Source organism: Sipha flava, unplaced genomic scaffold (genome assembly GCF_003268045.1).
Source record: "Sipha flava isolate LNK unplaced genomic scaffold, YSA_version1 73_pilon_pilon, whole genome shotgun sequence".
Classification (NCBI taxonomy): Eukaryota; Metazoa; Arthropoda; class Insecta; order Hemiptera; family Aphididae; genus Sipha; species Sipha flava.
In genome coordinates, this window is record NW_020273613.1 from 358785 (window position 1) to 385637 (window position 26853).

At 23.1% G+C, this 26853-nt stretch overlaps 1 protein-coding gene across 2 annotated transcripts in view; it reads left to right on the top strand.

Annotated features, from left to right (window-relative positions):
• Positions 1–26853, top strand: part of LOC112692403 (hypoxia-inducible factor 1-alpha-like) — a 55445-nt gene that overhangs the window by 7363 nt on the left and 21229 nt on the right. For both annotated transcript variants that reach the window (XM_025567069.1, XM_025567068.1), the window contains exons 2-7: positions 15405–15592; positions 16500–16654; positions 16815–16988; positions 18661–18959; positions 22337–22443; positions 22508–22655. In XM_025567069.1, coding sequence (XP_025422854.1) covers positions 15405–15592; positions 16500–16654; positions 16815–16988; positions 18661–18959; positions 22337–22443; positions 22508–22655 — 1071 coding nt within the window. The remainder of the gene's footprint in view (positions 1–15404; positions 15593–16499; positions 16655–16814; positions 16989–18660; positions 18960–22336; positions 22444–22507; positions 22656–26853) is intronic.

The window sequence follows — 26853 nt, forward strand, 5'->3', positions numbered from 1 at the left end:
GTGTACAATCATTTATTCATATAAATGAAATCGTTAATTTTAAGCAATTTTAATAATTCTTTATTTTAATTTATCCAAAATATGTAAAAAAAAAAAAAAAAAAAAATACAAAATTTGAGTTATATAAAATATAAAATTAAAAAAAAATACTGAAATTCTTATAATTATTATATTTCGTTTTAATACTTTTAATTTTATAAAATTACATTATTTAATAGTTTTAATGAGAGACTTAAGCTTTGCAATGTAAACATTAGGTTTGATATTTGACACTGCTACTCTTAAATCTACTTCGACATTTAATCTCTAACGATATTTTTTTTGTTTTTTTCATAATCACCAGTGTTGAAAATGCTGTTTCGCGTAAATAATTTGATGCAAAAAGAAATAAAATCAATATGGCTTGTTTTAATAACTCTGGATATTCAGATTTGATAGAAATCCAAAATTCCTTATATGCATTTTCTTGAAATCAGACGCCTACGTAGATTTTTATCTGATGATAAGTCATAAGTTCTTCACTTATTTTTAAGTTTCCAAATTGTACTTCATTGATATTACAATTAAATGGATTTCTTATCAATCCTAAATTTTTTTTCTGGAAAATCTTCAAACTGTAGGTATATTAAAGTTTGTTTATAAACTTATTAGATCAGGGGTGGCCAACTCATATGATCTTACGGGCCACTTTGGAAATACATTACGGTCTCGCGAGCCACATATAAAATTATACTAGTATTTTGCCCCAATGCAAAAAAAAATTTAGAGTAAACATTTTAAATAGGATTAATTATTATTACAAAATAAGTTTTGGTGTATTCATTATTTGAAATAAACAGAATGACGTATTATTGATTATATCACCGTATTCTGAATCCAATTTTTTCAAGTACTCTTTAAATTTTCGGTGCGGAAGCGCATGTGGTCGAATGTAATTGACTGTTTTTATGACTACCTACTTGTATAACATGGTTCATCGACAATATTTGGGAGCAAAGATTTTGTTGATGAATCAAACAATTTGTTGCGATTACATTGTTAATAATACGGATTCCGCATTGTGTGGGCATTCCAGAATATTTTATTTGGACAAAAACATTTTTTTTTGTAAATGATAAATCTTGAGAGTTGCAAACTTTCCAAGGTGGGTCGCGGGTTAGCCAACCCTGTATTAAATGATCAGTTGTAAATTCTTTTATCTTCTTAATATCCATATCGTTATCACCGAGGAATTCTGATAAGCATGAAAATATTTCAAATTTGTCATTGTCCATATAATTTTTTCACTGAAGTATTTTCTTTTTAAAAGTATTGATTTTGTTAACATGAAATTAACTATTAGTATTTTTCCCTTGTGGACATAAGTTTAGACAGTTTAGACGATTAAGTAAATCGCCAAGATAACCTAGAATCTCAAACTATTTTTGTCTAAAAGGTGTTCCAAAAATGTATTATTATGTATAGAACAAAAATGTGTGTTTTATCACTAAGTTCAAAAAAATCTGATGATATTTTACCCCGAAACAACCATCTTATTTTAGTATTAAGAAGAATCAATTTTTAGTGGTCAGAACCCATTTCATTGTAATGTTTAGTAAAAAGTCTGGAATTGAATGACTGATTTTATAAAATTTAGTACACTTATAACATTAAGGAGTACTTAAATAACACCGGGTTGAAGTTTTTTAAAAGTTAAAGTTTCTCTGTGAATGAAGCAAATGGTTAACATTATATTTGGAGACACTTCTAGAACTTTAGAATTCAAATCTTTGTACTAGAAAGGGCAGCTGCACGGTCAGTGTATAATGTCATACACTTTGACCAGGGAATTTCATTAATTTTTAAAAAATTATTTATAAAAACAAAAATATCTTCACTAATAGTACGTCCTTCTAATGATTGACAACATAAAAACTCTTCTTCAATTTTATCTCAATAAGAATATCTGAATTAAAAAAGTTAAGAAAAATTAGTTAAATTCTTACACATTACTTCATACTTTCTAAAGCTTATCTTTATAAACCTAGGTTGTCAATTTATTTTGGAAGCGGACTATAATTTCAATTAAATTTATCTGGTAGAACATCTTACGAAGAAAACTTGTTTACACTCATAATTCATCTATATTATATACACAGATACTCAAATACATAAGTATTTAAATCAAACAATATTTTAAATTGTGCATTTTATAATAATATAAAAAAAAAAACATCATTGATACCTACGAAAGATCTTATTAGCTAATAATTTTTCAATATTTGGTGATAAATTTGATGTTAATTATAACATCAATCTGAAATATGAGACTTAATTGACGAACTGTGATATTTATATTTTTACATAGGTTAGAGTAGAAAAAGTATTTTCGCAAATATATGTTGATCCAAATCTGCTTGAATTCTGCAAGATAATATCACACGTTACAGGGAAGTCTTCCTTTGGTACTGATTTCCAAAATTGTATTATTATTAACTAGCTTGAATATACAAATAAAAATACAGAATAAAAGTAATAATTAAAAAATAATGAAATGTATTCTACATCAAAATATGACTTTATTTAATATTAATGACGTATAATTACGACTGAAGAAAAAGGCTGGTGCAGGGTAATACTTGGGTATTTTTACAATATTTCGAATAACAAGTTATTCTCTAATCTTGTCGAGTCAATATACCACAACAAATACGTCGATGGACAAAAAGTTATGACAATATTTTATCATGAAAATAATATCGATAAGTTCGTGACAAATATACACGTACATACTACATGACTATGCATTTTGACAGGTCCGAATAAGCTTGATTACTTTGGTTCTAATTATAAGCGTCACACTTTAGCGTTTTATCACGACTGGTTGATTCCGGTTAAAACGTAGTGTGAAATGATCCTAATGCTAACTAGATGCACACGCCTATATAAAATAAAATACATAACAACATTTAAATAAATAATTATTAAAAATCAGGGCTTTAAACCGGTAAAACCGTTTTTTTATTAACCTTTTTATTGGAAAATGTGTGTGAACGAAAACAAAAATTTAACCAAAATTATTAATTTTATAGAACGAAAACGAAATAGTTAACCAGAAAAATATTTTTCGTTCTCGAACGGAAATAAATACATTTTTAATTACGAAAAATAATTAAAATTTTATTTTAGTTTTTACTCATTTTGTTAAGTTGGTCAACCTGTTTTGTTTGACAAAAGACAGGTAAAAATTATTAGATAAATAAAAAATAATTTGCAAAATAAAAATTGAACAGTTAGAAAGTAGGACTACTGGTTGTTATCCCACACTACTGTACACACTACGTGAACACGTATTATCGTATTATGACAACCAGAAACCACATTGATTATTGTTACAATACCACTTTTAATGGACGATGGTACTATCTTAAATTGTATCAAATATTTGTAAATTTGTTCAACATTTTGAATTAATATATTTCTTCTTTTTTGTCTTACTCGATAATAAATATTGCAGTTATGTGTGTTAGTATATTCAATATTGTAATAAAAACTTAAAAAAACTTAAAAAAAATGTGTATCATATTATTTATTGTATATTAATATACGGTTTCTGAAATAATATTAATATACGGCCTCTGAGGAGAAAAAAAATATATTATAAATATGTACATTATGAACTTATTTTAAGAATATCTCATGATAGTTGAATTTTCTAATTAATTATTTCATAATTATGACAATGAATTGTCTGAGGTATAAAATTGTTATAAAAAAATATATTTTTTTAAAAGAATAAAATTAACTGGTTTCATTACATGTTAAACCGGTTTTAAAAAACTATAAAATATAAGATCAATATTAATCATTTTTTAAAACCCAATAAAATAGTAGATGAACTAAAACCATTAACCATAAAAAATCATTATAGTTTGAAGCCCTGATAAAAATACATAGAATATTGACAGACAAATTCAAATGCGTTGATCGGCCTAGTTTTGGGCAGCTTGGTTCTAAACAAATAACACATTTTGGCTTACCTTTTTCAACATCGTAATTTAATTCAAACTTGATGTAACTGTCTTGGTATTTACTGTCCTTTTTATTAGCTTTTTCGTTCATACATTTTCGACTGTTCTTTATATCTGACGATGTTTCTGATATCATATGAACTGTAATTTCAATAACACTTTCATCACTATTCATTGGTCGTTTAATTAAAAATGTATCAATATTGATGTATTAGCTTATTTATTATAAAATATTAAAAATAATAGTTGAAAATAATACAAAATTCAAATATTTATTACAAATTATACAAACTTTAAGCAATAATATAATTAACTCAATGGCTTGTACATGATGAAGGATGGGTAATTCATAAATGATTCGATTCAATGGTGAAAAATTAATCGGTTCATTAGTGACACTGATTGTTTTATAGAACTGAAAGTCAAAGAAGATTTAACGATTCAATTTAATTAGTGATTCAATTCTACATTAATTATTGTAGTTTGTGGTTATTAGTAACCAGTGTTTTGTGAAAATTCTGTAATTTTATATTATCTGTGTTTATTTTATTTCTAAATTATTGCAGTAATTCTATGATATTTTTTTACAAGACTGTTCAATTTAACTGTTATAAGACATTTTTTTTATCATTTTTCTTAAATTAATAGTTATAATCTTCTAAATTAATTTACATACATTGTAATAATAAAAATAATAACAATATTTATGTTAAGTCTAAAAATAAAATTAAAACATGTGGTTAAATCATATTTTCATAAAAAATATTATAAAACATTTTAAAAAGTTGAGTAAAAAGTAAAAAGTTCAGTTTTTTTACAATTATAATATAGATTCTATGCTCCCCACCCACTTCCACAACTTGGACATACTTTGGGGACCTCTGCTTAAATAACGCCACCGGGCCTACATTTATAAGTTTATAACATATAATATTTAAAATGAAACGTTAAAAAATTTGATAACTGCTTTATAGTTGACACATAAACATTCTAAATAGTTAGTTATTATTATCAGTATAATAATAATTTTAATTCAGTTAAAATATCGGTTAAAATTATATTTAAATTATTCAAAATGAAACACTAACTCGATTTAATGAACTTAACTGAATAAGAAGAATCGATTAGTTTAACTGAATCATATTTCCCATCTCTAGTACATGGCTGTTTCATAATAATCATAAATTTACATAAAATTTAAAAATAACCCGTATAATGGTAAAGGGGTAAGGAGTAAAGTACGTTGTTTAATAGAACTTTTTAAAATTAAGATATGATATATTACATGACACGGCCATCGATGGTATAAAATAATTTTACATTATATGAAATAATATACATAATATGTAACTTTTTCGTTTGGTGTTAAATTATTGGTGACCTCTTTGGGGATCACGATCCCCAGGTTGCGTTCTATTGGTGTTTATTTAACTAATTTAGAATCTGTATAAATATTATACTTATAGAATGACATTCAATATTTATGAAACAATGTATTACCATTCTCACTGTCTTATTATTTTTTTTTATATTTGCTTAAATTAGAACATACATAAATAATTGTTCATCGAAAAAAAATTTTTTTATACCATTCGATACGAAAATATGAGACATGAGCATCTCGAATGATTGAGTACATTTGAACCGATATATCAGCGATATGACGGTATGTAAGTGGATTCGATATTATTTATTCGATACCAGTACTTTTTTAACGATGTGAGAATGAAGTATCGAAACAGTGGTATCAATAACAAATTAACTTGTATCGAAAGAAAAATATTGATATTTTACCGGTATCGGTAGTATCACAACGTTCTTTGGACTAGCTACTCTGTGATTTATCTTCCGATATTATAAGTGATGCAGAATGAGATCAGTTTGTTAAGCTCTCTTCAGATTCTTACATAAAATGGTGTAAAGTAATTGAATACAGCTCAAAATAAACATTAAAATATATAATATTAATAACCGAATATATATTTTTCATAATGTGATATAAATATAATATATCAATAAATACAATAATTTGTAAATACTGTTGTCATTTATGATACCTTTTGATTGTAATTTATATATTTAAAAACTCAATATAAAATGTATTTTAATTTTTATGTATTTTAATTTTAATTATTTAATGCGGTTAATACATTTAACAGCAAATCTAATTTAGTAGTAGATAAACGGATGTGTAGCGTACAATATTTTCAACTAAAAAATATACGTAGTATACGTGTCATAATTGTGTAAATTACTCACTTAAATATATGTTTGCGATGCTAGATCGATGCTTATCATTAGAGCGCGGATTTGTATGCATTTGTATATTTATTCTGGTTGATCATAATATGATCATCATATGATATGCTAAGTGAGCACAAAATTTGTTTTACTACATAACAATTTAAAAAATGAAAATTTTTTAGCACATATTTTTGCATATTTTGACATTTTTCTATTTTAAGGGCTTATTTTACAATTTTAATAGCTTTTTTCATATTTTAGGGCATATTTCGATGTTTTTTGTTTTTTTAGACATTTTTGAAATATATAGTATTATATTATAAGAAAAAAATATTATATTTTTATAGTTTCCATTAATATCAGAATAAATTAATAGGTATACTTGTAGGTATAAACGGTTTTCCCAAATATAACCTTAGATAATTAATCGGGGAAATAAAATATGTATACTTATATAAGATATAAGATTTTTTTTTTGCTAATTATTTTTATGCTAATTTTTTTATTATTTGTGCATATTTTAACATTTTAGTGCATATATTTATGCATATTTAGGGTTTTTTTAGCGCTTATTTGGTTGGTTTTTAATGCATATAAATCCGCGCTATACTTATCATACTATCATAATATTAAACGACAGTATATTGTAAGAGAAGTGAAATAGAATAATATATGGCACGCTCGATCTCGTTTACCTCAATTTCAAAGAAGATTCGTCTTTTATCTTGGTTCTAAAAATAATTATTAAATACTGATATTAATATAATTGTGTGTTATCTGTGATAAAATTAGAATATACGTACAAATAATGTATATTTTAAATATCATACATTATTTTAAATTTCATTATGAACATAAAAGCCATTCAATCGTATTATTTATAATATACATAACAAAAATGATAAAAAAAAAAAAATTCTTGTGTTGTGATTTTGTTTATGTGGTTTTGAAAGATATGTTATTTTAAGATCGTGTTAATTTGTATGAATTCATGTATGAATGATATATTTATCTATGTATGTATTTTCAATATATATAAATTGATGATTGAAGGCCATACATTCATATTGATGTAGGAGTTTTGTTTTTACTGCCATATTTATTTTATTCTAGATGTGATTATATATTCGGTTACACGATCTGTAAACAATTTAGGTATTTGTATGATGAACCTGATTGCATAAAATGATTGTTATATTTATACTGATGTGCTTCAGAAGATAATATGTTATTAGATATTGAAATTATTCATTTTTTTTAAATTTATTTAGATATATATATATATTTCACAAAATAATAATAATAATTTTTATCAGGAAATGTATTTATTCGCATGTATTACACATATGCAACAAGAACCTGTTTCTATTAAAACTATTAAAATGTTTTAATAGTGTTATTTAGCATAGTGCTATTTCGTATATTTGCACAATCGTTGAGTTTTAGAAATAAGTTTCTTGTTTTATATTTAATAATTATGTTCAGATTATATGTACCAAAAAAATGACATACCTTTATATTAGAGACGGCCAAACTTTTTTCGACCACGATCTACTAAAAATATACTTCACCTTTGAAGATCGACTTTATTAGACATTTTTTTTATAAATCAGAATAAAAGATAAAAACTATACAGATAAAACTCATCGACAATTTGTTCATAACCACCACGATTAATTATCGTGCACGTGGCTTAAAAATATATTCTAACATGATCGACTCTGAAATCTTCCGCGATCGACCGTCTTGCCGCCCCTGCTTTATATAGATATTTATGCATCGATTTGTGTTTGTGTGATACTTATTAGTGTATATAAGTGTTTATGAGATTGTAGGGATAAAAACAATGCTACTTAGATTTTTAGTTTTCTTGGTTGTACACGGACGGTAAATGTTTTGCTTTTTATCACTGATTGATATCTACAATTCTAAATAATAAAGCGCACTTTAACTACAATATCTTTGTATTAAAATTGTAGCTTTAATAATATTATTTATTAATTATCAGTTATTTGTTATTACTTAGTAATGTCATATTATTTTATTAAGGTATTGTCTAGCAGCTTACTATAAACAAAGTATCGAAACTTGAATTATCGTTTTAGTGGATTTGTTTATATTTCAAATGTCAAAATACCAAAATATACAGATTGTCGATCATTAAAAGTAAAAATAAATTAAGAGGAAGCTATATCTGTATGTGTTGTTTCTATCTTATAAACTATCAAGTATATAAAATTTGCGTTCAGTAAAACTAATCTTGTATTGTTAGTTTTAGTATCAAAGTAAACTGATATATTATCAAACTTCGAGGGAAAACATTATGTGTGATTAAACGACGATGTTCATGATATTTTAATTTTTAAGCAAGCTATGAATATGTAAAATATTATAATCTATATAAACTCACAAACTGGTTTGAAACTTCAAATATTCAAATCCGTCATAGAAACATCAATTATAATCTAATCCTATTAACTAGCTAAACAAAATAGTTATTGTTAATATTTGCCTTTATAGTAAAGGGTTTTTACTAGGGTTTTTTATTTCTTCAACTATCCAATTTATTTAATCTTACTTATTGTTATTATTATAGTTATAATAATTAATGGAATATTTTATTTTAAAATTTAACTGTAACTTATACATATAAACTCATATATTAGTTATTTATAATAAGATTAGGCATATACCCGATAAATTAATGTATTATTATTATATTGTATTTTATTTGTATTGATTGATTGATAACTGATTAATTTCTCAAATTTATATATATATATATTTTATATATATATATATATATATATAAGTCAATGTTTTTGGTTGTTTACTGAAACATTAAAAATTTTAACATTTTTATTAGTAATGGTTTGGAGCTGAACGATGTTGTGTTGAACTTCATCAAATATATAATCAACGTTTATTGCGTACTTTTATACATTTATGTAAATTTAATAAATTTTGTAAATAATAATACAATAGACGCCGCTATATATATATATATATATCATATATACGTATATGACTCACTTTGAAACCAGCATTAAGTGAATCTTATAATCTAATGAATCTTATAGGCTAAAAATCTAATTAAAAGTATTAACTTTATTTTGCTTTTACTACATATTAGATATTACATAATATGTTTTATAAAATAAATATATTATGATTATTTATTACAATTTATATTATTTCTTAAAAACATTTGTGATTTTAGTTTGTTTTTTTATTATTTTTAATTATATTGGAAATATACTGCTCGTATTCGTATTGTATATTAAACTAAATAATTCGGTGATGAGCAGCTCTCCTTAGCCGTTTTAAAGCTTCTAGACTCTTTGGTGGTGATTTAACTACATGTTAATAAATAATTACCAACGCAGAAGTTTATTTTCTACGATTTTTCTTACAAAATTTTAGTCTTTTATCCGATTTTTTTTTTAATGTATTTGGATACTTCTGGACCGTTCCAAGCGATTTTAATTTTATTAAGCTGCTAAATGTTATATCCTTGAATCTTATAAGCAGCGTCTACTGTATATAACTAATATTCTTAAATGTGTTAATTGTATTAAACAATAAATTTTAATTGACTATTCAAATATAAATATATACACTGTTGGTCTTCATTTAAGATTTTGATTTTTCAGTCAAAACATGAAAATAATATAGGTATATACCAAAGTTTGTACAATATTTACATTAACGTTATTATAGTAAAAATTTACATTTTAAATTATTTTTAATTTTTTTGAAACTGATGAAATATATTGAAACAAAATATGAGTAGTGTGTAATACTTCAAACCACAATTTATTTCATTTTTATTTTAAATATTATATTTAATGTGTTTTATTAAAACTATTTTATTTACTTATATTTAAAACATGTCAAGTTTTTTGAATAAGTACACATTTTGTGAAATTCAGTGTTACAATTTTATCTGATTTTTTTTTCAAAAACTTTATAATATATTCAGCAAGGGTTACTGCTTCTTTCAAAACAATTTTCTTTTCCGAAAAAATATGCACAATGGTTGACCAAAAGAAAAAACCAACTGGATAAACATTTTTATATTAAATTCAGTAAAATAAAATCAAGTTTTATTGATTACTTGTAGTACATTAACATAAATAATTTTGAATCAATAGCTTTTACAAGTAAGTTAGCTCCAATTAAAGTGGAATTATTTCAATTAGCAATATTTTCTTGACATTGGATTGCAATTACAAATAATTCAATGAAGTCTGTTTCTATATCATCACGCTTCACCCATTGTGTGGCACATCATTTTTTTAACGATTTTACCTAAGAATTATCATTACTATTTTCAATATAGGCCAAAAGAACATTTTTGCGTTTTGGGGTGTTAAAGAAAATTTAGTATTTTTAATAATTCTTAAGCAGTTTCTTATTGGTTTAATTTCACTTGTAGTTGAAACTATTAATAGACTGATACAACTAAATGTTTAAAACTTTTTTTTTTAAGTAGTTGCTAATTCCTTAATTTGTGTAAGATAACTATATATATATACGGCTTATGAGGAGTCTATTCCCCATATCCTCTCCCCTAGTAATTACGTCCCTGAAATGCATTAGAATTATTTCTAACTAAAGAGAGAGAGAAACCATTAAGAAAGAAGTTGTACCTGGGAAAACTATTTAAAACCTTTTTAAGTATTAATTTTGTTGAGATATTGATGATAAAATTGACAAAATTTGCGTTAATTATTATTATGTACTATTATATTTCAAATATTGTTAGATTTTTTTCTTCCATCTTAACCTAATTACTTCTAATTATTATTTGTTTAAAATATAAAATAAAAATATATTCAATTTATACCTTTGAATACTCATATTATTTATTATATTATGGTTTTTGTTATTTATCTTAAAGATCCGCCTAAGTATTAGTTTTATATCATTACAGGTGAATACTTATATTCTTTAAAATGTTTTTACGTCCTATTGGCTGCTTATTTGTGTAAATAAATATATTAGGTATAAAAATCATTATTCATTTTTTTATTATATTTTTAAGTTGTATTTATTTAATTAGTGTTTTTATAAATATTGGTAAATAATTTTAGAGTTGTGATATTATTATATATTATGTGTGTCAATTGTTATTAGTATGACATTTAAGTTATTGTTTAGTAATTGATTGTTAGATGTGAGCTAATTCAAAATGGCTACCATACTTCTAATGTTTGAAGACGTCCTGTTAATAATCACAATGCGTTAAATTACAATATCTTTAGAACAAAAAAAATAAATACTTTTAAAATTTTAACAACTTTAAATGGTAACTTACCTACTTATTTGAAAATAATTTAAATTTATATTGTGTTTGGTAAGTATTTTAATTTAATACTCCCATTGTAATGGGTATTGTACAATAATTACTTATTTTATTATTTATTGGATATATAAAAATAATAAAATCCATTCGGAAATTTTTTCAATAATAATTTAAAAAAAAAATTGATAACAACATCCTAATTTATATGATTTGAATAAATATATAAAGAAAATTGTCTATGATGAATTTATTGAATTGAAAAATTAAGAAGTAACAAAAGTATGTCAAAACATCTTGTTTTTATATTTTTTTTGTATATATATGCATTTATAAGTTATAAATTATAACTATATAGAATTTCAATAACCTTTGATAGTTTTTATGGATTTTATTTTTTATCTGAAAATATTTTATTCTATTTTAACTAACTTCATCTTTATTATATTTAGACTAAATGCCCATTTACTGATTTTATCGAATAATAATAATAATAATAATTGTAAAAAATAGGTTGATCAATAGGTGTAAAGAAATCAGAATGTGTTAAATATATTTTTCAAAATTATACTGTTGATATTATTGAGTAGAAATATTAAAAGTCGGGTTAATAGCTAAATTAGAATAGAAAAATCGAGTGAAAAATGTGGGCGTTGAGTTATAGCAAATGATGGAAACATTCTATATTGTTACATATGATAAAACATCAAAGTTTAGGGATTTTTTTTTTTAAATTGAATGTGTTATTTTAAATACAGTCTTCATGAAAGGATATGATAAGAGAATTCTTAAGTCTTGGTTACGAAATATTTTACATTAGCCATAGCATTTGGAGCTATTAAGATTTGTTAATAAGGTATTACGATCAATTTATAGTTTATTCTAATATTATAAAGATAAATCAACACCCTGATAAGAAGCTAGCAAAGAAGAATATTATTTATTTGAACATTTTATAGATTTTACTCAAAATTTCAGATTTTATAATTCAATATTATAAACCTTTTTTGAAATTACATTAAGTTATATTTTATACTAATAACTGAATATTTTAATTTATTTTATGTGTACCTATATGTAGATGTAGGTGAGGGATTTTAATATAATTAATTCTGTTATACTTAGCGCAATGCTTATTTTGCGTTAAAATATTCTTATTAACTAGAAAAATATTACGTGATAGATAAAAAATGCGTTTACGTACATAGTGAAATTAAAATATCAGTGCCCAAATAAATAATTAAATAAACTATAAGAATATTATTCAGATTATATATATTTATATACCTAGGTAAAGTTTTATTATTATCAGTTCAATTTTTTAATAACCGATTTCGCTTATTATTTATTTGACTAATTAATAATTTAATGAATAATATTTAATATTAAATATAAATTGTAATATTTATTGAGTAATTATTTTATTTTGAAGTATTCAAATTTAAACATCTAATTAATGTCGGATATAATAAATATTGTTTCATACCAATTCTAATATAATTAAAACATCAATTATTGTCAGAAAGACTTTTATGTACATTTTATTATAATGGGTTCCTGCCAATAAATATAAATGTATGTAGGTATGTATGTATGTATTATTATTATTATTATTATTGCACGATTTTGTTATTTTATCTATTCATTATTAATTATTTGTATTAAATTACATATTATTCCAAAATTAACGAAACCTTATTACTAGATTGACATGCGTATTAAAAATTAATTTCTTAAAAAAAAGAGTCTAGTGTTGATTATTTTTCTACCTTTTGGTATACTTGTTTCAATGTTTATCGACGTTCTTCGATCATTTTTTTTTTAACTTGGGAATAAAAGTATTTGCCGCACATTGATCAGCACTTGCAGCTTCATCAAGTAACTTTTATATTATGAAAATTAAAACGTTTTTTGAAACGCTCAAACCGACCGACCTCTACTAGCATTAATTTCAATAATACGAGACTTCACCATTTTCTTCTTTTAATTTATTAAATAACGATTAAGTTTTGAACTTAATAATGTACTTACTGGAATTCGACGTTGGTTTTTATCCTCAATCCACAAACATAACATCTTTTTCATAATCTCCATTAAAGGATTTCTGTTTCGATTAATTTTATTTGAACTAGTAATTGTTGTATTTTAGATACTTTCCTTAATTTTTACAGAATTGATTTTGATAGTTTGGATGGTAGTTGGTGTAAAACAATAATGATTAGCCATGTCCATCGCTCGCTCACCGGATTCAAAATGTTTTAAAATATTAATTTTTGTAGAGAAAGTTTGAGTTTTTCGATTTTTTTTTTAATATTTCCGGCCATAGGAAAACCTGGGCGATTTGTTGCCGTATTAATTTATAAATGAACAAATACTAAGTAACAGTAAAATAATACGTAATAGTACAGACTGCATATAATATACAGCAAGTGTCGTTGAATAACTGATTATCAATATGATTAAAAACGATTACGAAGTTTTATTACTAAAAATAAATGAAAGGAGTATCTACTCCTACGTATGACAGCTGACATATTTTTAATATTTTAATTCATAAACGTTGAATAACTTTTCTTCATGAAACTTTTTTCTAGAAAATAAAATATATATTAATTAACAACATTTGTTAATACATGTGTCAGAATATGTATGCAGTTAGTGATGATTTGATAAAATGAATTAGTTTTAATTAAATGTAATTTATTTAATATTTTATTAAATATTTATAGTTATGATATGACTATTATATTTTAAATTATACACTAATACATAGAAGTACTATTTCGATACTTTGCGAATAGGTATTGATAGAAGGTATATTGAGATAATGATCGGTTAAAATATATGTATAAATATATAGAGCTATTTATCTCAGTTAAATACTTTATAAAATAATTTCCAAAATAAGTATTGTATAAATTATAAAAAGTAATTTTATTTTATATTATTTTGTCTTCGTTAGTTTTATTTATATTTTATATACTATTATACTAATTTTTTTTTGTGATTACGTATTTAATACTTAAATAGGTACTTTATTATGAATTTTTAATGTTTTAATATCGTACATTTTAAATTTATAAATATATTTCTTTATAAATGAAAAATTTTTTATACCTAGGTGTGTATTTAATAATGTTATAAAATACTTAATTATAATAAATAATAAAGTAGTTATTTAATATTTTTAAACAATGAATATATTTTAGTCTCTCCTTCAATTTACTTTCGAAAAAACAACCTTCAAAATGTTCAAATGTGATTCGTATGCAGTAGTCTTTGTAGTCCTAACTTATAGGTCATTATCATATGGCTATTTTTTCTTATATTCTATTGTTTTTAATACAATAATAAATAATATGTTCATCTGGAATATTACTTCATATCAATCAACCAACTATTAATAACTTATAAGTTTGTTGTATATACAATTAGAACATTTGTTTTACTATATATATAATATTTTGGTCTTAAATTATATTTGTATTTAAAAATAAAATATACAAGTATCATGTTTTTATATTTTATTTATTCAACAATGGTTTTAAAATGCTATTTGGCATATTAGACATAATATATTTACACTTGGTAATGTAATTATACATATTTTGATAATATTACATATATATATATATATTGTATAATACGTATTAGATATCGAATATATATTATGAAATAGTATATATTTTATTATATTTATTATTATTTTTTTGTTGTACTATTTTAATTCAATCAAGTATATATCACCTAAAAGTGATTTAGTATAGATTACGAAACATCATCCTTGTAATTTTTATATAGTCCCTCCTATAATTTTTAAAATGTAATCAAATGTTATTTTTCAGGAATTCCGAAAGGCGCAAAGAAAAATCTAGAGATGCTGCTCGATCTAGACGTAGTAAAGAGACCGAGATATTCACAGATCTCGGTTCAGCATTGCCTTTACCAGAATCCGTTATAAATCAGCTGGATAAAGCTACTGTGATGAGGCTGACGATATCATCTTTTAAAATTATGGATGCCTTATCTTCAAGTAATTGTGATATCTATTATTTTATTTGTTAAATAATTACTAATATATTATACTCTCAATCAAATATAACTATTTAAATATACTGTATTTAAGTAATAATTATTTATGCGTTATTTCTGTTTGATAAATATTTTATTGCTTTTTTGTTATAATGTGTACTAAGACAATGAATTGTTGTAGGTACATTGCGTGTAGTACCTTTAGATTATAATTTAACTTAAAATTAATTAATTTTTAGTAATTTAAGACATTTACATATTCTTACAATTCAAGTACAAAATTAACTCGTGGAAAATCAATTCAATTATATTAATAAAAACGTATTTTATTAGTATTGTTGGTTCATTTTAAATGTTGCCTGAAATATTAGCATTTGATGATTTGTTTTACAATATTTTAATCTTAAGAGAGTTTTTGGCCTACTAATTTTAAGATTGCTTTAATTCTATTTGTATTTGTACTTAGATGTATACTAAAATGAAAAAATAAAAATTACCCACAATAAGTGTTTATTTTATTTATATAAATATGTATATATACATATTAATTTTGGTTTTATATATTTTTAAATTTTAGTTGAATTAAATTTTGTTATTATTTATGAATTTAAATGTTCTAACGTTTTATTCCGATGTTTTTATAATATGTAAAATAATAAATAATATATACGTTTGATATTATTTTTTATAAAGCAACTGCCCAAAATACATTTCATTGTAAAATATCTCCAACTGTGGCTTATACATAGTGGAATCCTGTTATCCTTGAGAGGTCAAATAATCCACAACTATTTATTATGTACTTAAATCGTTACATTATTACTATAACTATGGTTATTTACTATATTTTTGAATTATTTACTAATTACAAATATGAATTATTTCCTTATGGTTTATAAATGTTTCAGTTAATATTAATGAAAAATTCGACGAAAAAAATTGTCCTCCAAACATTAGTGAAATCTGCAATAAAGCTTTGGATGGTATTGTATTAATCTTGACAGCTGACGGAGATATAGTATTTATATCGGAAAATGTTTCCAGCTATTTAGGTTTATCACAGGTGATATTTTAAGTTATTTATATCAACTAGTTTTATTGATACACGTGTAAATCACACCGATTTATCGACACCATGTCATTTTTTATTATTACTATGTTTTATAATTTTATTACCTGCAGAAAAATTAGAGTGTGGAAATTAATATTCAGTTTTTTCTTAGATTGATTTGATAGGTCAATCAATTTATGAGTTTGCTCATCTTTGCGACCAGGCAGAATTGAAAGAAATACTTACCAGTAAAGACGTAGGAGTACAAAAGTCATTTTTTATTCGAATGAAGTGCACTATTACAAATAAAGGACGCAGTGTGAATTTAAAATCAGCATCATACAAGGTTTGTAAATTATACGTTATGTACGTTTATTAATTAGTAACTGATTATAATAAAAATACGTGTAGACATACCCTACGGCCTACATTGAAAATGAATTAAGACACGAGTTCTTCTATACTACTTATCCAATGTGTTGGAAATGTTTATCAGAATTCCAACATGCGTGCGTTACATAATGGCTTGTGTCTTAAGGTATTTTTATAGGAGGGAGATGAGATATTGTCGAACAGTATTTTGGATGAAATTTAATATTATAAAAACAATTTACTTTTAAAATATGTTTGTTTAAATGTATTGCAACTATATATAGTATACGCATACAATTTGGAGTTTTCTCCTTACAAAATATTTCGCCTCCAGAATATCATATAAATATATTTACTATATTACCGACTACCTACTGTGTAAGATTTAGCGGCCGCCAAGTGAATGTAATTTTTATGGATGATGTATTATATCTTGATAGGTTTAATATTCATATACCTGTTTGTCCAGATAATTTTCTTCGCAGATATTTTACGTTGTATTATCTGATTAAGTGTATTCCTAGAAATATAAAGGACTTAGTAACCTGTAATTTAAAACATTCTTGTATCAGTAAAACGCTGTGTGTCTTTAAATTTGAAAAATAATCACATGTAACTATTGTACAATATCTAACTTTCGAATATAAACTAATTAGGTTACAAGTATTGTGATCTAAAATTTATGACTAGAAATCGAACCACTATTTTGCTATCAAACTCATAGATGCGATTTAGTAGGACTAAATTTGATAGGTTTCTTAGCGTATTGCGTTGAAATATATTTTATTGAACGCTTATTATTCAATGATTCAACGATATTTCGTTATCGTTTAGTCTACATTTGGTGTGTAATCACTTGATATCTGGACTTATAAATGTAATATGTTAGTACTAAAACGTATTATATTTGAATATAATCCTTCAAAATAGATAAGTAATCAGTCATTACTAACCACTATATTGTATTAAACTATTGCGGCATAATACAATTTCAAATTTATATTGATTTATTATTATTGTTATTATTTTTATTATTATTGACAAATGTAAAAATTGATTAAATTGTATCATAAAATCAATATTTTAATTGTTATTGGTAAATATTTCTCGTAACATACAATGATAAATATTTATAACTATTATTATAATAACTTTATTATTATTGTTGTTGATCAAATGTGTATTAGTCTTTGTTTTGAAATCTGATCATGATAAACTGTTAAAAAAATGTTAATTGAATATCTTACAAAAAAAAAAAAATATATTTCTTTTCAGATTAAGTGTTAAATTATTGAAATTTTTTTTTTTTTTAAGTTAGTGTATGTATTAATAATTTTAATAATATTATATATATTGGATTCTAAAAAAAAAACAATTTTGAAATAAAGTTTTTTAAAATTTTGAATGAATCAGAATTTACTATCAATTTTTGGCAATTTTACACAAAAATTATTTATCATGTAATTTAACTAATATAATTAACTACTTTATAATGTGCTTAATATCTTCATTGTAATTTACATAAAATAAATATTTTGCATGTATAATTTATAATATAATTTCTTACAATTTTGGCAATATCCAATGAAGTTATAAACATTTCTTTAACAATAAATAAATAATAATACAAAACTTTTGGTTTTTAGGTACTGCATTTTACTGGACATTCAGTTCTCAATACTTGTGCCCAAATAAGATCAACAATTTTGCCAATAGAAGAATCAGATTCAGACTATGAATCAGATAAGAAAACAGATTCCGATAATAAATCAAATAATAGTGATTTAAAGTTTAATAAAGTTAATGATTTATCACGTCAAATATTTATTTCAATTGCTGAACCAATACCACATCCAGCAAATATTGAGATACCATTATATAAACAAAGCAAGATATTTTTTAGCAAGCATTTATTGGATATGAAATACATAATTGTTGATGATGTGTAAGTTAAGACAGGTAGTATTGTTAAAATGAAGCAATGGTTAAGAGCTGTTGTTATATGTGATTTACTAAATGTAAGGATTTACTAAAAATATAAAAAATAATTAAAAAAATTAAATAAATTTTCACCAATAATTTAATCATTGTTTTTTTTTTTTTAATAAAAGTGCCTAACTTTATTAAAACTACAAGTTTCTACATTATACACATTTTTATGAATATTTTGATTAATGTTAAACAATTAAAATTTTGATTTAAAAGAATTTTGTGGAAGGGTAAGATAAAATATATTAAATAATTTATGAGAACACAAAATTCTTTCAATACACTGACTTAATATACTTCTGATAAAAAAAATGAAAGATTTATTTAAATTTTAAATTATCAAATTTAATATTAATTATGTTTAAAAATATGAATGCTAATAAATCTCATAAAACTTTTGACATATGAGTTAAAAATTAATTTTGCTATATAATGTATGATTTTAAATATGATATTATGAAGTTTACTAATAAAATATTTAAATCTTTTTTTTATATTATTCTAATATTTTAATCTATTCATGTAAAAAATTGGAAACATTATTAACAGTTTATAGATTTTATAATATTAATTTATATTCATCTTGTTAAAGTGTTGATATTTCCCTATATTCAAAATATAAATAAGAATATTTCATTCTTTTATCTAAACAATGTTTGTCTTCTTTTTAGAAAATGTTGTATATTCAGTATTTTACAAACAAAATGAGTTCTTATAATTAAGGTTTTACATTTGAGATCATTCATTATTTCGAATATATATAAAATACCTAAATTATAGTTTATTATACAATTAGTATTATATAGTATAGTATTAATTGTATAATAAACAATAATTTAGCTATTTTAAATATATTAGAAACTTGTATTTTTTTCTCCCCCTCATTTCTCCTAACTATTTAGGGTCGGCCACCTTTATACTAAACCTCTCCACTCGCCTCAATTTTCCACATTTCTTACGCACACATCAACAGCTCTCATATTCTCAATTGTATCCAAATATCTCTTTTTTTTTGGTCTTCCTCTACCTTATTTCTCTTCAACATTAATATTCATAACCACTCATACTACTTTTGTTTCCTCGAGACTCATTATATGCCGAAACCATCTTAGTCTATTTTCTTTCATCTTGTCCACTATAGACGCTACACCAGAACTAAATCTCATATTTATAATACTTATTCCATCTTTTCTTGTCACTCCACTTATCCATCTAAGCAATTTTTTTCCGTAACACTCATACTCTGTCCTATTTGTCTGTCAACCACCCAACACTTCAAATCATATAGCGTAGTTGATCTCATTACACTCTTGTAAAATTTACCTTTCAGCCTCAAAAGAATTCTCTTAGCACATAAAACACCTGACACTTCTCTCCATTCCATCTAACTGCACTTAATCCTTTGTTTTACATTCATATTGAATCCCCTGTTCTTTAGTATAAATGATCCTAAATATTTAAAGTTCTTAACTTTGCCTATTACATCATCTATCACATCACTGATTATAATCATTGGTCTCCTAATCGCCTCAATTTCTTGGTTTTTTCTTCCAAAGTCATACTCTCTATACTCTGTTTCTATACTCTTTCCTTCAAAGGCCAAACTCCGTCCATTCGTATATATTATTGACTTCTTACACATTTTCTGCTATCAAAATTATATTTTCAGTAAACATTGTACACCATTGTATTTTTACGTATCTTTTTTGTAACTTAATATATATTATAAATTTATATATATATATATATATATTTAAATATATATATTTAAATATAAATATTTATGTATGTGTTAAACTTTAATATATTATAATTTTATTATTTTTGTTAACTACTCAAATGTTATAAAATTGATATATTCTATAAAAATTAAATAATACTAAATATTAAGTCATATGTTTTTATACTATGAATAAAAAATAAGTATGTTATACAAAACTATTTTCTATTTTTTAAATCAAATTAAATTTTTTAATTTAAAACTTCTAAGTTTTTATTGTTTTCTTCTTTTTGTAATACTTTTTTGCTTGTTATTATTCATTTATTCAAACATATAATCTACTTTAAATTTTTTATAAGTGTTTCCTTAATTAAATTTGAAAAATGGTCAGTTAATTGTTTTGTTATTATTTCACCTTATTTATTTACATATTTTAAATATTATTCAAATTGATTTAAATAAACATATATGAGAAATATGAATATAAATTGGTAATAGTTTATATAGTATAGTTTATAGTTTTTATAATTATAGGTGTATAGAAATTTTGTTTAGAAAATTATACTTATTGGTCCTAGGGGTTTTAGGTAGACAATTTTATATTTTTTTGATATATATTGAATAAAAATTGAAAATGAAAATAATTTATATTTAATTATACATTTTCATATACTAGAATTCCCATATTTCCATTATTATCATTAATTATACTATAATGTTAACTTTTATTTAAAATTAAGTTATATTCACAAAACTAATTTAATAACATCAAAATTAAATTCAATATTGATGTAAATTTTTTATAAATATTAATTAAAAAAATATTGTAATTATAATTATTATGATACATAATACTTAATATACATTTATTATAAATTAATAATAGTAAATTTTACATATATTATTGGTTATATTTAAGCTTTTATTCTAGTGTCTATTATTTTTAGTTTATTCTTAAAATATCTTTCAATATTTAATATTGACAAATTAATTTTTAATATTTCTATAAAATATTTAATGTGGTTAACATCAAATTCATAATCTTTATTCTATTTAACTTACATCTTAAATTTTTTTTGTATTCTTTATATAATATATGAAATTAAATTATCATACAAAATTATTACTTCCTGTTTACAATCATTTTGATGTAATATATTTTATATTATATCATTTGTTTATTTTTAAAAATTTGAATATTATTTATAATTGTGTATGAAATAGTGATGAATTTTTAATCTTATTTATCTGCCTGGATATATAATTTTTTTCAATTTAGTTACTCGAGATATATTTTATTTTGTTTAATATTAAGGTTTTAATTATTACCATTTGAGGTATATTTGAATTAATAAAGTACAAATAAATAAAAATAAATATTATTAGGATAATGATAATGATGCTGTTTAAATTTAAAGTTGTTAGGTTTAGGATTAGTAGTTGCTTCAATTTGAAATAGTTTGAGTCTGAGTAATTCAGTTAATTAATTATTTAAGTAATTAATATATTTTTATTAACTTGATATAAATGTTGAACCATTTATTATATCAATAAAAAAAAAAAAAAAAAAATTGAGTATTCAATATAGATAATAAGAGTTCTTTTTTTTTCAGTATTACAGAATATTTGGGTTATGAACCAGATTCATTGGTTTCAAAGTCAGTGTTTGATTATTATCATGCTGAAGATTGTAATTCTGTTGAAAAAAGTTTTAAAATATGTAAGTAAGATTATTAACACAATTATAATTTTATGAATATTTGTAATATTAGTATTTTTTTCAGTATTCCAAAAAGGACAAGTGGAAACGAACAAATATAGATTTTTATCAAAAGGAGGTGGCTATGTTTGGATAGTTACTCAAGCAACTGTACTCAATGATACCAAAGGACAAAAACCTGAGAGCATAATGTGTATTAATTACGTAGTCAGGTAAGAATGTGTTTTATTTTATTATGATTTATTTTTATGCATATTAGCATTAATTGTTAATTACAAAAACTTAATAAAGGTTAATTGAACTGTTTTTGTATTTATTTATCATATCTTTCAATGGTTGTTGGGTTAAAAATAATTCTATTGTTTAATTTGTTTTATGTTTATAATTAAACAAGGTAAAAATATTTAATAAAAATATGTTTGAAAGTTTATGAAGTTGTATTTATGCCAGTGATTACAAATATTTGGTTTTACTTATTTACTTTTTGAAGTAGTAAATACTTAATTATATTTCATTGAATTTATAACTTAAAAAGTTATTCAATTATTCCACTGTCACGTGCATAGATTTTCAAAATTGTATCATTCAAATATATTTTATAATTATATCTTATGTTTTTTGTTGGAAATATTAATATGGCTTTCATCAAATTGTTTGATGATCATAAAGACTTTATTGTTATTTGATAAAATAATATCATATAAAATTAATTTTAGTATTGCAAAAATAGGTATAATTGTATTGAATTATTATCTTAAACACTAATTAACATAGTAAACAGCTTTTTACAAGAATTTAAATTATTAATTATTAAATCAATTGAATATGTGATTATAATTTATAAAACGTATTATATTTAATTCTAAATCATTTTTACTAAAATAAAAAAAAATATAATTAAAAATGGTATCATTTAGTTAATTATCTTTGAAACTAAGTTCATCCATCTTAAAATTAACTTATGCAAATAGACAATTTCAATAAAAAGTATATGTTTACTTATAACAATATATAACGATATACAGATTCAAACTAGAAATAATTAAAACATACGACATAGTAGAAATCATTTTATGCATAAAAATATCCGTGTAATTATTTATGTAATTGTCGAAATAACATGTTTAATTAAAAAAATTAATATTTATTTTGCAATATCACGGCGTTATAAATAGGCAATTCTGATACAACGAAGTATAAAAACGGATGGGTTTGGAATGGTTTAACAGTAAAAGGCGTACTTAAAAAACGTTGAAATACAGATTTGAAAAAATTTTATAATTCATTTTTTTATTTTAATGAGTATTGTATTTATTATTTACATGTATCTGTGGATTAAGAATTAAAAATGTTCCTTAAAAATATTGATTTAACTCCGTTCATCATGCATTGTGGAAAGTTTTAAATTTCGTAGGGCTAAAACTTTAGACTCTGGTTTAACCACTAGTAAGTTAATTTATTTATTATGAAATTGAGAGTTTTGAAATATTATTTTTCCCATTTTTGTGTGTTGTATCATTGTACAACATGAGTACTACAGAATTGAAAAAAGCGCGATGGATTTAGGAATGAAATATGAAAAAGCCGTCAATGGTACAGAATGTATTGATGAGATTTTTGATTTTCAGCACATAGTGCAGTCAATTATTACAGGTCATATTAAATGTGCTATATTTCTTGAATTACTCCAGCTGATTCAAGAATCGTATTCAAACGTAGACATTGTACTTAGAATCTTTTTGACAATTCCTATAACTGTAGCTATGAACGTAGCTTTAACCAACTTAAACTCGTTAAGAATTATTTCAGATCAACTATAGTATAGAAAAGACTTTAAAAATTTGGTAATTTTATCTATTAAAAATTAAGTTGCGGAAGAAATTAATTTTTAAAATATCATCGATAAATTTGTGGCAATTAAATGTAGAAAAGTCCAATTCTGAAACTAAAAAACTTTGCATCGTTGTTTGCACAATGTTGTTTCTTATTTCAATAATCTATTATTATTTTTTTATCAATAAAAATAAATTTTAATTAAATACCTGTAAGTATGAATCCTCGATGTACTTGTTGCCGTTGTCGGTCGTTTGCTCTGTATGTGTCAATTACGAACCTTCGCGCTTGTTTCCATTCCAATTGTCGTTGTTAATTTCGTTAAACCCATATCTCTTGTGATTGAGATGCTCGCAATTGCGACACGCTCACACATAAATTTTCTTTTTTTTTTTTTTGTTGGATTTGTTCATCTGTTCTTTTTGTTCTACTGTTTGGCATGTTTATTGCTTTATTCGTTCGACGGCCCGAATTGGGCCCTTTGCATCGTACTGACATTTTTTATTGTTACATGCACATAAATAGACATAATTGTTGTACATTCTGATGAAAAACGGTATTACGGTTATATATTTATATTATTTTAGTATTTTAACATGGATACTAAATCTAAAATAATTAAATTTTGGTATTCCAAAATACTAAAATCGGAATTAAAAAGTGGAGGAGGAGAGTGAAAAATACTTTACGACCTATTCCTATACCACCAAATATGCAAAAAAAAAGTCATTAAAACAGGTCGAAACGTTTCGGAGGAGTGCGACCACAAACACGAGATTTTTAAATCTAAAAAAAAATATTTATATGTGTGTGTGTGTGTCATTATAATTGTCGCTGTATATTTTCCACAAAAATTAAAAGCTTTGAAACTAGTAATTCAAATCTATTAGTAAGAAAAAAAAATAATATCCCCACAAATGGTATTTTTTTACCATTTTTATATAATATTTATTCAGTGATATCACTAGTAGTTCACATTTCAATTATATTAAATATTAATTTGCCCCACGGGTGTAAGTATAATTTTGAATGAATAATATGTACCTAGATTTTTTTTTTTTTGAGGTATGTGTTTAGCATTTATAATTGAAAGTGTCATTTTAAAATTCTCTGGATTTAATTATGTATAATTATTCAATTTTATGTTGTATTAAAAGTGTATTGTTGCACCATGTTCTTGTTTATGTATATAATATCGTCTTCAAATATCTATTGACTTTTATTGTTTATCAAAACCACTTAGAAAATGTATAAAAAAAATGTAATATTCTACATTGATTTTTTTTAAACATTTTTCAGAATTATTTGGAATGTATATATTAACTTTATCTTTTATAAGTGATTTAATTCCATTAAATTTTCATATTAGCGGCTTCCTGAATAATCTTTCACAACATTCAACTCAAATATCTAGTCAATTATCATGTATCTATTATTATTAATTATTATTATATTATTGGCAAGTTGTAAAGTGTAGAGTGGAGTAATGAAGAATTAAAATGGTTTTAAAATAAGTACCATAAAATAACTATGTAGTATAATTCTTATTATGGTATTATTTTATGAGTATTTATTGGCTCACAAAAAATATTTTGTATCTCGTGAAATTTTTTTAATTGTACATGTTTTTAATGTTTGCTTTTGTTTTATGGTTTCATGTTTGTCAATAAGTGAATGTCTTACATACATATATATCATGTTGTAATAATATCTTATGTTTTTTTTATAATTTTATTATGGACAGTTCTCGCCATTAGGTTTTACTTGAAATGAAAATCGGTTGTCTTTTTTTTCATTAATTTTGAAATAAAAATTTTTAGTATTTTTTTTTTTTTGTAATTATGATTTAGATTTATTTCTTAATCGATATTTAACATTAATTTTTCAGTAAATTTCCTTTTATAGCAAAACTTATACATATTCTGTGATTTCTTAATTATTCTCGTCATATTTGGTTATTTTATAATGTGACGTGATCGTTGATAAATCCAATGATACTAGGTTTTTATTATAATTTTTAACATGAATTATTTGTCCACTGTTAAACAATGTTTCCTACATTAGGAATACTACTTGTATATTGTAATTTTAAATGAACTTTAAAGATAAGGTATATAATATTATACTAATATCCTAATATTAAATGTTTATCATTTTAATTTTAATTTTCATATTTCTTAATAAAATTAATGGACATAATGTTCGTTTAGTATTTTAAACACTAATGTTTATAATGTTCTTATAATGTCATCACTCTAGTGACAGGCATATCACGTTTTCCGATAATTATTAATGTTATTTTTATATTAACAATTTTTGTTATTACCATTTTCTATATAATTAATAAATTGTTATTTTTTTAAGGAATATTTGAAAAATTTTTAATTTTCTCATCTTTTAAACGATAAATGTTAAAAATAGTTATTTACATAAGTTACATAACAACTGATCTTATACTTTAGCTGAGCTTATAATTTAATAAAAGTTTTAATTTTATGAGCATAGTTTAGAGAAGGAACGGTCTTGGGCATAAACTATGTATGGTTTATGTTAATGTTACAATGTATGTGTCAAACA